At 40.3% G+C, this 15,378-nt stretch overlaps 1 protein-coding gene and 1 long non-coding RNA gene across 7 annotated transcripts in view; both read right to left on the bottom strand.

Annotated features, from left to right (window-relative positions):
• The window catches only part of apbb2a (amyloid beta (A4) precursor protein-binding, family B, member 2a), a 38,451-nt gene extending 29,594 nt beyond the window's left edge, over positions 1 to 8,857 (bottom strand). The window contains exons 1-6 of one of the 4 annotated variants that reach the window (XM_023959190.2): positions 8,635 to 8,857; positions 4,197 to 5,493; positions 2,887 to 3,089; positions 1,877 to 2,044; positions 1,429 to 1,514; positions 1,229 to 1,289 (exon numbers count right to left, since the gene is read on the bottom strand). In XM_023959190.2, coding sequence (XP_023814958.1) covers positions 1,229 to 1,289; positions 1,429 to 1,514; positions 1,877 to 2,044; positions 2,887 to 3,089; positions 4,197 to 5,442 — 1,764 coding nt within the window. In that variant the 5' untranslated portion in view covers positions 5,443 to 5,493; positions 8,635 to 8,857. The remainder of the gene's footprint in view (positions 1 to 1,228; positions 1,290 to 1,428; positions 1,515 to 1,876; positions 2,045 to 2,886; positions 3,090 to 4,196; positions 5,494 to 8,634) is intronic. The other 3 variants (XM_023959191.2, XM_078953594.1, XM_078953593.1) reach the window with 3 other exon arrangements.
• Positions 8,858 to 10,477: 1,620 nt separating this feature from the next.
• LOC144994731 (uncharacterized) lies at positions 10,478 to 14,914 on the bottom strand. 3 transcript variants are annotated; one of them, XR_013658343.1, is made up of 7 exons: positions 14,773 to 14,914; positions 13,699 to 13,780; positions 13,323 to 13,399; positions 12,866 to 12,977; positions 11,289 to 11,316; positions 11,053 to 11,172; positions 10,478 to 10,618 (listed from the first exon to the last, which is right to left on the bottom strand). It is a non-coding gene; the product is annotated as an uncharacterized LOC144994731 (long non-coding RNA). The 3 variants fall into 3 exon arrangements; XR_013658344.1 differs by having other exon boundaries at positions 11,053 to 11,152; XR_013658345.1 differs by lacking the exon at positions 14,773 to 14,914 and adding an exon at positions 13,982 to 14,013.
• Positions 14,915 to 15,378: the final 464 nt, after the last annotated feature.

The raw sequence follows: 15,378 nt of genomic DNA, 5'->3' as shown, positions 1-15,378 counted from the left end.
GTTTTGTGACAATAAATTACCATTCATTGGTATTTTGTGGTCACAAATTAGATTTTTATTGGCATTTTGTGGGCACAAATTAGCACTGCCTGTGCACAAATTAGGTTTGTCGGCATAAACTACCATTTAGTGTAAACAAATTAGTATTTTGTGGCCACAAATTAGTAGTATTGACTGATGATATGGAAAATTTTGTGCACCAAATGCTTATTTGTTGGCATTCATATGCCAACAATTCATATGAACTTTTTTTCATTTAATGTTTGGCTCTCCATTGTGTTTTTTGGGCTTTGCTGTTTTTCCTGTTAAGTCACTGGTTCTTAGGTTGCACGTAACTCCAAAGCGAGTTTGAACATCCCTGAAGGTAAATCACTGTTGCCTGTTAACAAAACTCCAAGCAGCTCAGTTTACAAAGTGACCAGGTGGTGGAGCTGTACTCTCAAACAGAGAAGCAAGCACTGGAGGCGAATGGGTTCATCATCCCATTCTAAATGCATTTTGATAAATCCCTTTATTCTGAAATACAAAGTCAGTATTATTATACCATAATTAGCCATTTATTTGACGTTTGTCTAAAACTAATGCAGATTTCACCTTTTTGGAATTATGTAATCAATCAAAACCTTTCCAAACCGCATGTTTAAATTCTAAAACAGAGATGTTGAGTATTTTAATTTATTCTCTGCAATCATCACCTTCCAAAGGATTCTCGGTATTGCATCAGAAGCTGTGACAGCTATACACAGATTCACTTAACTGCCAGACATTTTTCAAACTGAGGCATTGAGCTGTAACGTGTACAGGATGTGCTTTGACATTGTCTTAGTAAGATGAAAAATACGTTTCCTCGGAAAACGCTGCCCTTTGGGTGAATGCTCATTCTGCAACAAAGCCCTGCACGGTTAAGAAATATCTTCTCCAGCTGTGTTAGTTAGTCAAACCAAATGTTAACTTAAAATTTCTGTTAATAACCAGCTAATACCTAATATTTCAAACTACTACTTTTGCCAAAATAGAAAAGACAACCGAAAAGCTTTTACGGCTGCAATACCAGCGGACTAAAAACCAAAAATCTGAAGCATTTGATGTTTTTATTTATTTCCAAAACAATTTTGCATGAAACTCAAGCACCATATTTTTTTATGACAGGGCATTGCATCTGTGTTTGTCACACACCATGTCCAGCTTTGTTATTGTAAACACACTGCCTATGTTTTCACTAGATTACCATTGCCTCTGCATCCGGATATGTGCTGTCAAGGTCCACCGTCTGTAGCTGAGCTGTAGGGCTGTGGAGAGGAAGAGAACACAACAGATGATACAAATACCAAGGCTACTTCAGACTTCACATATACACATACGATGCAACTAACATCTAACAGAAAATCTATTAGATTACATTAAATTCATTTCAGTGGGATTTTTTACTTGAGTTTTAGAGAAGCATAGCGCAGAGTTGCTCCTTCAAATGCTTTAAGACTGGGATCTGGATAGACTGGATAGTCCTTCAGCTCCTGAAACAAACGAAGATGAAACTAGAACCATAGTAATAAATATTCACATATTATTATTTTTTTAGACTGTGATTAGTTTGGGCCATATCCAATTTATATAATAACAATTTAAATTCAGTTCAAGAGATATCACCTTTGAAATAAATTACCATTATTTTCTTTTACAAAGAACAGCAGTGCTACAAAAATAATAATAAGTATCATAAATTTGATGAACATTTTTATTATTTTATTATATTAAATATGTTAGAAGAGTTTTGGATACATTTTCATTTGTTTTAAGGGTAAATGACCTTCAAAATAGAGTTTCGAAAAGCAACATCAGAGTTACAGCTAGAGAGAGCTAAAGCGACTTGACTCACATTGACGGTACGGGTGGTGGTGGTGGTGGGGGTGGGGGTGGTGTCCACAGTCCGTCCAGGAGAAGACATAGCATTGGAGGGTGTGGGGGAGGAGGATCGGGAGGAAAACGAGCCGGTGGGGGACGGAACAGGCTCCACCGAGCTGTCGGATATCAGGCTGCTGGGGCGCTAGGGGCAAAAAAGGATGGAAACGGAGAAGCATTTCAAGATTTGAGTGAAAACAACAAAATAATTTAAAAATCTGTAAAAAAAAAAAAAAATGTGGTCAAAATAACCAGCAGCCTTTCGACAAATGAAATGTAGCTGTTTAATAGTTGCAGGATTTTCCTGTGTGCACAGTAGAATTCAAATGGAACACTATTTCCATCAATATTTATAAAAATAATCATAAGCAAAACAGAATTAGAGGAATTCCTTCCACTTAAACAAAGCTACAAAAAAAATATTTCTACTGAAAAATAGCTGCCAAATGATAATAAATGTGTTTATTAAGATTATCTTTCAAACTAAGCAGCATTATTTTATTTCTCTGGATTAGATTTGACAAAAGAAAACATTAAAAAAAACATTTAATAACTGATTTTAAAAAAGTAATATTTGCATTTTTGACTGTCGTGCTTTCTGATGTTGTCAAAAGGTCAAATACAAAATAAAGCTACACTTAAATAATTCCTAACTTATTAAAATAATTAACCTATTTTTATATTACAAATATAAAAATTTATATTATAAATATATAATGAATCAAATTGTCCTAATTAAGCACATTTTTTGATCCAGTGTTTTATTTTTGCTTTCCTTCAACTGTATTCTACTTTTTTGAAGTCTTGTGTTGTTATTTTTTCCAAAGATATGACGATTCGTTGTCCTTGTAAACAAACAAAAGTAAATTTGACTAGTAATTGTGCACATAATGAGCCATGTGAAAACGGATTTTAGTTGATGCTGCTATTTATGATGATTTCATACATTTAAATGAAACTAAAGAGGACTTTTGTGGGTCTGCTCACCTCCGCCGGCGGTTTCAAAGACTCCTGTTTGTCGCTTTGCTGGTCAAGCTTGGCATCTGGCTCATTATTGGAAGAGGTGTTGTCGGAGGCAACAGGTCGGTCATACTGTGTAGTGCCGGTGGGAACGTGCCAGAAATAGACCTCAGATGAGTCGGATATCTCCCGCCAGCCCGGGGGCAGGTCCCCTTCAGCCCACACATCTGCTGATGGATGGAAAGCAGATTGAAAATGAGTGTAAATACCGACACAGACACTCATGGTCACATGACATAAAGAAGTGTGAGCTGCATGTTTGCTTGGGACATCACCAAGCAAATCTTGAACAATAACTCAGCCCCGTTTGTGCTTAATTTTGTGAATCTTGAGAACAGCTTGTGTGGTTTTTTTACTTCCTTCTTTCTCAGTGTTTACAATGCAAGAGTTCGTCTGGTTACATGTCTGACAAACATAATTCACTTGAATCAATCTTGTTTGTCTTTCAGCTTTCTTTTGACTTTTGGCTCTCTTCAAAACCGCCTCCTTTCCTCCTCCATTATCACCTCCTGCACCATCAAGTTATGATAAAGTTCTTTAGGGTTCCATCAGCATTGTTGGAGATGCTTGCTCCAATCGTCTTTTGTTCTGTTGTAAAATTTTTCCCACTGATCTTTTAATTATGATTATGCCATTTTTAGCCAAAATCAATGACCTATCTCATTTTCTAGGTCATGGTTTCATTCATTAGAAATTCACGTCTGAGTCATGTGCGGGACATGTGGTGGCCCACATTCTCCATCATCCATCTGTTTACACTCCCTCACAACCCCAACCTAACATTACCGGTTCAAAGAAAAAGGGCGAGCAATATTGGAACTATCCAATCGTACAGTTTTGAGCCAGTTGCCAGCTGAGACAAGATAATAGATGAACACGGATCTAGCCGTCTTCTAGTGAATACATGAGAATGGAGTGGAGTTGGGAGCTCCTGGCTCAGCGATTGTAGCTTCAATGTCACAGCAACAAGTTTATTCCAACTGCATTTTTTCATCTGTTCCTGATTCAGAATAATTTGAATAAAGAAATACCCAGAAATGCTATTTTAAGCTTAATTTTATTTATTTATGTCCTCCATCAAGAGACAAATGCCACAATAACATGTTAAAGACACCCAAAACACATTGGAGAGGGTCTTTAAGAAAAGCCTTTTTGTAAAAACCCAGCGCTGATATTCTGCATGAGGCAGACGGATGGAGAAAGACGGGGCTGAGGATGATTACAGAATAACACAGAAATACTGTTTTGAATTGAAAGCAAAAAAAAGCCCAACTAACCTGTCTCACGTGGAGTCTGCGGAGACGGTGTCTCCTGGGACAATGTGGTCCAGCTGGAGTCTTCATCCTCTGAAGGAGTGTCAGGATTCAGGTCAATTTTTAAACTCACTTTAGGGAGTTTAGTTTCCTCTTCAGGGATGGTCAGGGTAAGAGGAGCCTGGGTCCTGGCAGGATTGTTCTTCTCTGCTGCTCTGGGCTGTTTGGGAGGAGATGGTGGATACTGCTGCAAAAACTGGTTCTCGTTGTTGGGGTGCAGCTCCACTTTGATCACCCGGGGCTGGGAGCTTCGTGGGGGCTTAGCAGGACTGCGTGGACACAGCTGAACCTGGGCACAATGCTCTCCTCTGACATGTGTCGGAGCTTGGCTTTGGGGGTTACTGTGGTTCTCAGGTGTCCACTCTGGGCTGTCAGTGGATGAAGAGGAGGTCGGTGAAAGAGGAGCTTCCACCACCACTGGTAGCAGGGGTTGTTTGGGAGTTGGAGTGGGCTCATCTGCTTCATCCTCTTCCACCACAGCCTCCACATCTTCCTTCTCTTCCAGACTTGAGTCTTTGCTGCTCAGCTTCTCTTCTTTCTGGCTCTCCCTCTCTTTAGCAGGATTGGCCTGCTCCTTCTCTGATGAGGGCTGATGCTTGTTCTCTTTCTTGTCGTCTTTTTTTCCTGAATCCAGATCCCAGCCTTTGCCATGGTACTCCAAGAAGCTCTTGGTCCTTCTGCGATACGGGGGCAGCTGTGAGTTGTCTTTGCCAAACTCTGGCCAATCTGAACTTGGGTTACCAATCAGATGGTTGTGAATTTTGTCCACTGTGTTGGCCCTGCTCAGCTCCACCTGCTGGTTCTCAGCTCGCCTCTGCATGTTGGCTCCATTCTTTGCCAGTTTGGGGTTGGTTGTGTTGAAGAAAGATGATAAGGAGGAAGAGTAGAGAGCTGAACTGGAGGAAGACTTGGTTGGAAGGCCCCTACCTTTGATCGCAGATTGGTTTTTAGGCAACAAAGCCAGGTTGTCACTGATTCCCACGGCGCTTCGCACACTGGTCATTGTGTTCTTCTGCCTGCTCTTGGGCAGGGTGGCTGAGCTTCCCGTTGCCATCGATTCCTTAATGATATCACGTCCAAGCAGCTGGTTGTAAGACGAACGAAGGCTGAGAGAGTTTGGTGGGTTTGGGGAAGGACCGCTGCGATTATCCAGACCTCCGGTAGAAGGGGTGGAGCCAGAGCGAGAGAGGGACGGAGTTTGGACTGACATAATGGCTCGGTGGACACACCCCTCAAGGATCAGGCTGGGAGAGGAGATGCACTGTAAGAGGTCACAGAAGGATCACCTGAAACTTCTATTTTCTTAAAAAGAATTGAGACAAACCTGCATCTGATGAAAACACCTTCACTACATTGTTTTTTTCTGCTGAAGTACTGAAAAACTCACAGCATCCAGTAATGAAGTCACACCCACAATGCATTGAAGCGGGACTAACTTCTGAAGCTGGAGCTGAGCAGTAAGCTGCTCTAAGAAGTGCCAGCTCCTGCTAACAAGCTAGGCCTGTCTGATCTCTTTTATCTCTGGGTTTTCTTTGATGCTGATACAGACAGATGGATATCAATGATGAGAAGGTCTGAAAGTCATTCTGATCTCACATTGTGACACATACATCGTATGTGCCTGCTTTGCCACTAAAACCTTGAGCTGGAAAACCCAGCAGGCAGACAAACAAGTTTTCGACCTGCAAGCATAAACATCGCTGGGAACAAATGTGCCTGGAACAACACAGCAGTCATCATCAGCATCTCAGCTCGGAGATCCAGCAAAACTCAAACTCAGCTGATTTTAAGGCAAGATAGGATGAGAACATGTTTCAGATGCAGCAAAAATCCCTGGAGTGAGCAACTTTTTCAACGTGAGTCTCCATCCGCCGAGATGGGCAGTTGTGTTGTTCCTTAGTCACTCTGACATGCAATAGTGGGGTTTGTGCTGAATCCGTGCTTTCTTTAATAAAGTCAACAGGTTCAGGCCACCTGCACGAAAGTCTTCTATCTCATGACAATATCAATATTTAGGGAAAAAGGCCCTTATTGTGAAGGGAATGCAAAGTGTATAGGAACCTCTGGTGACTTGTTTGTCAAGTCTCTGGGGTTCTTTTTTTCTAAAGGAAAATAGTGACGCGGTGAAAAACAGAACAGACTAGGGGCGTAACAATTAATCGACTTAATTTATTAATTGATTTATGCAATTCAACCAGATCGAACTGTCTGAGGCAAGTTGTTAATCAAACCGGCCTAAAGCATTATAAAATTGTTTCAAAAGTAAATAAGTCAATTAAATTCATTCATTCATTTATTCATTCATCTTCTTCCATTTATCCCTTTCGGGGTCACGGGGCTGCTGGAGCCTATCCTGGCCACTTGCGGCCGAAGTCAGGGGACACCTGGACAGGTCGCCAGTCTGTTGCAGGGTCACAATCACACACCCATGCACTCTCACATCCACACCAAGGGACAATTTAGAGTGACCAATTAACCTATGAAGCATGTTTTTGGATAGTGGGCGGAAGACAGAGTCCCCGGAGAGAACCCTCGCATGCACGAGGAGAACATGCAAACTCCACACAGAAAGGTCCCCCGTTCTGTTGGTAGGTTTATTTTACTGTAATGTAAAAATGACCAAGTGCATCACAGCGGACAACACACATGTGATGGCAACAAAAAATATAATTCCAATCCAGTGTGGGGAAATACTTTGAATTTTGCAAAGATGTGACCATACAGTGAGGTAGAATATTCTAATAATGTTCCCTATGGATAAATGTAATTTGGAAAAACAACAGTGGGCTAAACTTTAGGAAACTAAAATGTAGATGGATTTTCCATTTATTCTTGTTTACTTATTTGTTTGTACACATATTTAATAATAATATTTAAAGACTCATTTTAGGTCAGTGAATCAGATCTATCAAAATGAACAAATGTCGACTATGAATCGCACAATAAACCACAAAATCTGATATGAATAGAATCGTTGTTAAAAGGAATCTTTACACCCCTAGAACAGACACTTTGGCAAAACATTTTCAGTTAAAGTAAAGCCTATTAGGCACAACCTGCCACATTTGTATCATTATCTGTAATGCCAATACTGCAAAAGACTTGATCATGTCACATAAGTTGTATGGTTGTAAGAAATTGTATGAAACCACACACGAGAAGTTTTTAAACCAGCTTACATGTTATATAGATTTTTAGGCCTATTTATGGTTTGTCTTTATACGCTTTGTCTTTGTATAATGGAGTATAAGTTACCAGAGTCAAATTACCTCCTACTTGGTCAATAAAGCTGATTCTGAAAGTGAAATTTAACTCATTTAAAGATTTGTATTCATTCTATAAATTAAGCAGAAAAATACAAGACTTGGTAGGGCGTCATTAGACATATTGTGTAAATTCTTGTATTTTTCACATCAGTTAGCCTGTCCTAATGTTATGCTGCTCTGCAATTCAAGCAGGTATGACTCAGATGATGAATTCCATTATAAAGAACTCCTTCTGTGTGTGTTTGTGCACTGCAGACACAGAGACTCTATGGAGGCTTTCCTCCACCCTTATATTAATGCAGCCAGGTCTATTGGTGGACAAAGTGGAGCAAAGCGAGGGTGCAGGCCAGGGCCAGCGAGGAAGAGAAGCTTATTAGAGGAAAAGGGAGAAGAGAATGACACAGCAGTTTGCAGGACACAACACAAAGGGGAAGCTCCAAGTTGAAGAAATCTTTTGTGTTTATTTATCTAGTATGGCTTTAAGTAGAGCAGTTATTTTGCTTGGGAAAATTTGTCCTGACACTTGTACAAACTAAAAAAAATATATATTTTTTTGCAAAAATCATTTTACTGGGTTTTATGTTCAGTATAGATTATTTGCCAAAATAATGAAGTAAAACTTGTTTTCTGGCAGAATAAGCAGAAGGTTTTAAAGAAAAAATGAAATCAGTAATGACTTGCAGGAACTGAATTTTATGATTTCACATAAACAAAAACGTGTTTTACGCAATAATCAAGATTTGAATACCTCAGAAAAGCATCCATCTGTAATATATCAGGGCTTTGGCTTTATTATATATCCCAGTGCGACACAAACCTCCCTATAACAACAAACGCAACAGATGAAAGCCCGAGCATTGGAGAAAATGAACTTGGAAAAGTGGATGATGTCATGGGTGGAGTATTTTAACCCCCTTTTTTGCTGCCTCCATAAATTCCCTCACAGCCAAACCAGAAACGGCTCCATGGATCAAATTTACCCCAAAGAAACGGGCGGAGGAGTGGAGTTAAAATGACTGCGGAAGCTTATCTGTAAATATAGAACAGACGCAGTACATGTTGGGCATCCAGCCCCATCCCCGCCGCACTGGGAGGGGAGCGCATCCCACCGAGAGCATCTGTTTGCTTCCACTCACCGCTTCTGCGTCTCTCCTCCAACGACGGCGCGCAGGGTTGAACACTAGGGCCGCTTTGAAATGCCGGTCTGACCCCCTATGGAATTTAGATCATCTTCGGAGCCCCCTCCCCTCAACCCCGGCTTGGTCCTCCCTGTCAAGGCGGCCGAAGCTACGCTGTTTCTCTGCGCCAGAGGATCCCGGAGAGGCGCGGCGCTGTGGAGCTCACGCGCAGCCGGCCAATCAGAAGCGCGGACGCGGCAGCGCCTTTGCACGGAGGGGACGCAGACATGATAAATCTGCCGGGGTTGTTTTGCGTTTCAGGTAATGAAATCACACATCATCGGGGAAAATCACGTCACGCGGACCGAGGAGACACGACTGCGTGTGGAGGATCTATGGAGTTAATTCAGTCTCAATAATCAGAAATGCACACAACCGGTTTTACAAATGCACACGCTCCGATTCACAAATGTCATTTTATGCAAACGTGAAAAATAAATTCGGAAATACACACCCTGTGTTTCACAAACACACAGATTGTGTTTCACAAATGCACACTAAATGTTTTACAAATGCACAATAAGTGTTTCTCACAAATGTGCACACTGTGTTTCACAAAAAACATTTTAGAAATTCACAATAAATGTATCAGAAATACACAGTAAGTGCTTCACAAACATGATTTTTAGGTACACATGTGATGTGAACTCACAGATCATTCGAACTGCAGACTGTGCATTCAAAATCCCGTTCTCGTTTGTGAATCTCCCCGTGTGTGTGAGAGATTTTTCTACGGTGAATATTGAGACTCATCTGACGGAGCGGGTCAACTAATGTCACCATTGGCTAGTGAATCTGTCAATCAAACTCATCGGGAAAGCAGGCGGGTTCGCTTTTAGCCAATCGTATGGCCCCTTACACTTTCTCTACGCTTTCTGCGGGTGGCAAAAGCCCCGCCCATATTTGATTCTGTACCAGTCGGTCGTTAGCGTGTTAGCCTTAGCATGGCTTGTCGGTTTATTGCCTTCGGTTGTCAAAAATTACTGGCTTGTGCAATTTTTCAGTGGACCTGGAAGCAAGGCAACAGTGGTTGAATGCAGTTGACAGAATCCATCGAACTCTGTACTGGTCATGAGATTTAAAATGAATGTTTCACTCGGGATCGTTTGTACGTTATTCTCTTAGCTTTCATGCTAGCGTCATTTCAACACTCAGACACGGTTTTGATCATATGAAGGTGGAGGAGAAAAATCTTCAACTTCCACAGGTTTTGTGGAGAAACTGGCATCACTTTGCTCCGTACCACGCAGTGGGACTACATTACCTCAAGTTCATCTCACTGTCAATCACAGATACCCAATACACCTCCCCTGCTCAGCCCGAAGTCACTTTGATGGACCTTAATTTTATTTTTTTAATAACTCAAATGTCATTGATTTTATATTGTAACCATATACATATACACCTCTTGGCCAGGTCACCCTTGCAAAAAAGATCCTCATCTCTCTGGGTTTTTGTAGCTGGTTAAATACTACACAACAAAAGATGGTCATAGAACAACAAAGTGCAAACATTCACCCTTTATTGCAGAGTAAAATTCAGTGAAAACCTGGACAGATTAAAACATCAAAATTTAAGCAAATGTGGGATCTCTACTGATTTGAATTTTATTTAAACTCGAACTAATTTTCATAACTTCCTTACATACAATGAAGTCCCTTGAACAATACAGCAGTATTGATTTGAACTCTGTCTTGCCCCGCTCAGTCTCTCTTCTTCTGTATGTAATTATGTCGCCTAAATTAAGTTCTAAACACACTGGACAGTAAAGATGTAGGTCCACTCCCAAACGGTCTGAATTCCACAATGGATTGATGTCGTCTTGCAGTTCCAACAATTGTGGACCCAAAAGAGGACTGTCCCATACCGGGACATTGATCCCAGGATGAGGTTCAGTCATGGATCCACTCTCCTCCCATTCAATCTCTGGAACCAGCATACCCTGACAAAAAAAAAAAAAAAAAAAAGATACTGTTTTTGAACAGCACTGTTTTTTTTGTGTTTTAGATTATGTAGGAACAGTGACCGACTAATAATAACTTATATTGTTGCTGGCAGGCAGACCTCATATCTCCATAACTGTTTATAATTTGCAAATAAGTGAACCTTAACAAAGTAGTGACATTAGTACATCTGATGGTTCATAAGGCCATGCATTGTGATGCATTTTGAACTTGCAGATGTGCTATTCTTCCTACAAACAAACAATTTAGGGAAATTGTTTGCACCACACAACAATAATCCTTTTCATTCATTTTCGATGAAAATTCACTGTAGTCATTAGGATTTCATGATACTCTTCTTGATACTTTCCACTTTAGTCAAACTGCACACAAATCAGTTGTCCAGTACAGTGAGATTAAATAAAGCATTTACCCGGGGATCAGAAACAGGGTTCTGGGTCAAGCCCAACTGCCACAGCTGATTTGGTGTCATGCTTTGCTCCGTCCTGATTGGATGGCTGTCCCACGCGTCACTAAAGACATCCAAACTGGCCTGAATGCGTGGTAGAAAAATGTAATGGCAGCAGAATATGTGATGTGACTGATATTGAGCAAGTCTTGGTCCTCAGGAGAGTGCAGGATGTTGTAATATAAACCAGTAACACTCACGAAGACATCACACCAGAGGAGCTCAATCCTGTATTTGGAAAAAAGCAAAAATAAATATTATATTATTGTCAGATTTATTTTTAATACATCATTCACTTTTATGTATCAGGGCTCCAGACTAACTTTTTTCACTAGGAGCACAGTGGCCCCCAACTGAAAGTTTTAGGGGCACAACCAGAAAATTTAGGGGCGCATACCGTAAATCAACATTCTAACCAAATCTACTAATTTCCACTGTATTACAAATAAATACTTTAATAATAGATGCAGAAATTACAATGTGCTGTTTCTAATTCAGTGTCATATTTTATTCTGCACTTTTGAAGATGCAACATGAAGGTAAACTGACAGCACCATCGCTGTCACGACAGTACAACTAAGTAAAAATAGTAAAAAAAAATACCATACTTTTAGAATAAAAAAAAGTTTTTAGTAACAAGTGATTACCGTAGTAACCTTTCGTAATTTCACAGTTTCAAACAATACTTAAATGTATGTAAATATTAGAGGATGGAAATTCATGTTGGTGACACCAAATAGGTTCAGCCAAGATGCACAATAAGCGTGTTTGAGATCACCCAGATGGACGCAACACTGCACAGATCACCTGGTGTGTGACGTATATTTTTCTTTTTGCTCCAACATCACCTGTCAATCAAAACAAAAATATCCCGAGAAAGGGGTGAGAGCAAGACACCAATCAGAGCGAACGCAGCTGGAAATTTAGTATTGAACTGACTAAAAGCTGCCCTACAGACTACAAAACAATGCATTATGGGACATGCGTCCTGATGGGTTTTTTGTAGTTCACTGATCAATTAAAATAATTCAAAATACCAACTGATTAAAAAAAGGCTACATCCATTACAAAACATTAAAATAATTATAAAAGATGTAATATCACAGTTCATACTTAGGGGGAGAGGCATATTAAAACGAAATTGAATGTTAAGGACAACTCCTAATTCCTGGTCTCTTTCAGTCTCGCTGCAGCTTCGATTTCATGCGAGTTTGAGACCCCTGCTGTACACTCTGTCACTGGTACACTAGCTGCAGGTCGGAAGAACGAATCAATAGTTCGCTTGCTCATAGCTCAGACGCACATATCAAGTTGTGATGATATTTGTCTCCGTTTCCTTCCCACGGATGTTTATGCGCGCTCGATTATCTCTAGGCCCCGCCCCTCCACATATTTTAGCCACTTGCAGTGACTTTCCCTATTCTTCTCAGACGCATTGGCCGCCTCAGGCATCACTCAATGAAACGCGAGTGTGTGCTCGCGTGTGCTCCAGTCTCATGAGTATTCGCGCGAGTGTGTGTGTCTGCCTGCGTGCGTGTGCACTCGCGTCTCATTGATGATTTCATCTCTCATTTCATCGATCATTGACGTGCTCCTTTCATGTTTAATGTATAAAAAATACGGAGGGTGGAGGAGGCAAGTTTACTGGTAGCACATGTGCGACTGGGTGTAAAATTCAGTCACACACTCTCAAATTTTGGTCGCAAAATGTGACCAAATGGACGCAGTCTGGAGCCCTGTGTATATATTAAAGCTTCTAAAACTAGGTTCAACTCACCGTTGATTGTGTGTACACTTTTCCCACAATGAAGCCGTTTGTGTCAGTTGTACGTACTGTGAGCATTAACTCAGCTATGCCCACATTTTCTCCTCCGTGATCTCCTCTCACCCTGACAATAACATGAAAATCATGTCTCAAACACATAATTACAAATGCATCGCCAATACGGTACACATCAGTTTAAAATGTAATGTTCTTATGTATGATGCCAATAAGTAGAATTTCTAGGTTAAAAAAATTGCAGGAGTGGGTTACATGTATCACTGAGGAAAAAAATGAGGTGAGAGAGACTGTTAAGGGGGGGTAAAATGTTATTCATGAGGGGAAAGTTTTAGAGTTGCCTTTGTTTATGGAGAGGAGTCTAAAAAAAGTAATTTTATTTTTATACAAATAACCAAGTACTTATACTGCCTGATATGTGAATAAAATATTTCTTTATGAATAACATGAATACCTCAGAGGAAAGCCATAAACGTTCACAGCGTCACTGAAGAAGGCCAAGTGGGTGTCTGCACAGTTGTTCTCTGCTATCTTCAGGTACAGGATACATGGAATACAAGTACAAATACTTTCAACTGTCAGATATTTACAGGGGCAAAAATGCTAAATTCCCAATTGACAGGTAAAACAGTAATACAATAGGATGATAAAATATGAAATAGAATAGAATAGAAGGGTATTTAATAATCCCTGAGGAAATTTTTTTAAAATGGCCATCTTAAAAAAACACAAACACACATGCATTACAAATAGAAATATCACAAAATAAAAAGATTGATAAAAAAAGGTAAATAATTGGAAAATCAGTGGGTAAAATTAAAAGAAATTACTTGTAAGATGCCCTGCCAGAGAGTTGTATTGCCTGATGGCACGAGGAACAAAAGATTGTCACGCTGTCACATTCAGTAATTCCTAGAGAATAAATAAAAACACAACAAACATGGATTAGATAATTTAGCCGTCTGATCTTAAATTACATAATTTTCAAATATATGAAAGGGGAATTTTTTTAAAACACTCTTGCTATGATTACTTGAGCTTGTAGTAAAGAACACCTTTAAAAAAAATCAGAGACAAGACACTGATCACAGGAAGCCTGTGTGTAATACTTACAGTAACTTCTACTCAAATCACTGTTGACAGCTGATTTCTCCCATCCACCCCTGTGACTACTTATCGACTACAAAACAGCCTAAAAACATAATGTTTGGGATTCTTGTCATTACGTCATTGGAAGTAAAGATACGGGGATTTTAGTGGCTGTCACTCTGACGCAATCTCACAGGGCTTTTCAGCACAATACGGGTTCTAACGTTAGAAACTTAATGAGGCTTCTTTCATTCAACAGTGGATTCATGTCTGTTATATTTAAAAAATGCCGTTTTCATGAATGTCATATGAAATAACTTTGTTGCACAGTCCACCCCGTCTTAAAGTCTGGGTTGTGAAAATGCTGTGTCTAACTTTAACCCGGATCGCGTTTACATAAAGGCAGCACACGGAACAACTAGCTAGTTAGCATAGCATAGCATCAGTGTTTAAACAAATCGCCGTCTCCAAATCAATACTTTTTATTAAACTTTCTTTGCTGCTGTAAATCCGGCATGCTTTTCCCCTTAGTTCCTTATGAATCATGTTAAGAACCTACAGATCATTAGCTATAGACGCTAGCTTGAACCGACACCGGCTTGAACTTCACTCACACTCACACAGACACAACTTGCACAGGCTAAGCAAAACAAAGCTAAGCTAATTTGCGGTGGGGGTACTCTGCAAACGACTCGGCTGCAGTGTTCATAAAGCATTCACACATGTCACTTGGCAAAGGAGAACGCTTCAACTTAGTATTCAATAACATTACAGGACGTACAACGAGGGAATGATCAAATAAGTGCATTACTTACGGCCTGAGACTGATCCCGTTCAGAAGACCTCTCCGCCATGTTTGCCGCCCGCGTCCTTTCAACTGCTGTGCTGAACAGCTCCCTCCCTCGTCACTTTGAAAGTGAGGAGTGTAAGGGGCCATTCGATTGGCTAAAAGCGAACCCGCCTGCTTTGCCGATGAGTTTGATTGACAGATTCACTAGCCAATGGTGAGATTAGTCGACCCGCTCCGTCAGATGAGTCTCAATATTCACCGTAGAAAAATCTCTCACACACACGGGGAGATTCACAAACGAGAACGGGATTTTGAATGCACAGTCTGCAATTCGAATGATCTGTGAGTTCACATCACATGTGTGCCTAAAAATCATGTTTGTGAAGCACTTACTGTGTATTTCTGATACATTTATTGTGAATTTCTGAAATGTTTTTGTGAAACACAGTGTGCACATTTGTGAGAAACACTTATTGTGCATTTGTAAAACATTTAGTGTGCATTTGTGAAACACAATCTGTGTGTTTGTGAAACACAGGGTGTGTATTTCCGAATTTATTTTTCACGTTTGCATAAAATGACATTTGTGAATCGGAGCGTGTGCATTTGTAAAACCGGTTGTGTGCATTTC

This window comes from Oryzias latipes, chromosome 10 (assembly GCF_053564925.1).
Source record: "Oryzias latipes strain Hd-rR chromosome 10, Olatipes_Hd-rR_3.1".
Taxonomy (NCBI): Eukaryota; Metazoa; Chordata; class Actinopteri; order Beloniformes; family Adrianichthyidae; genus Oryzias; species Oryzias latipes.
Note: the sequence above shows the minus strand (reverse complement) of the source record. Positions and strands in the feature narration are given on the sequence as shown.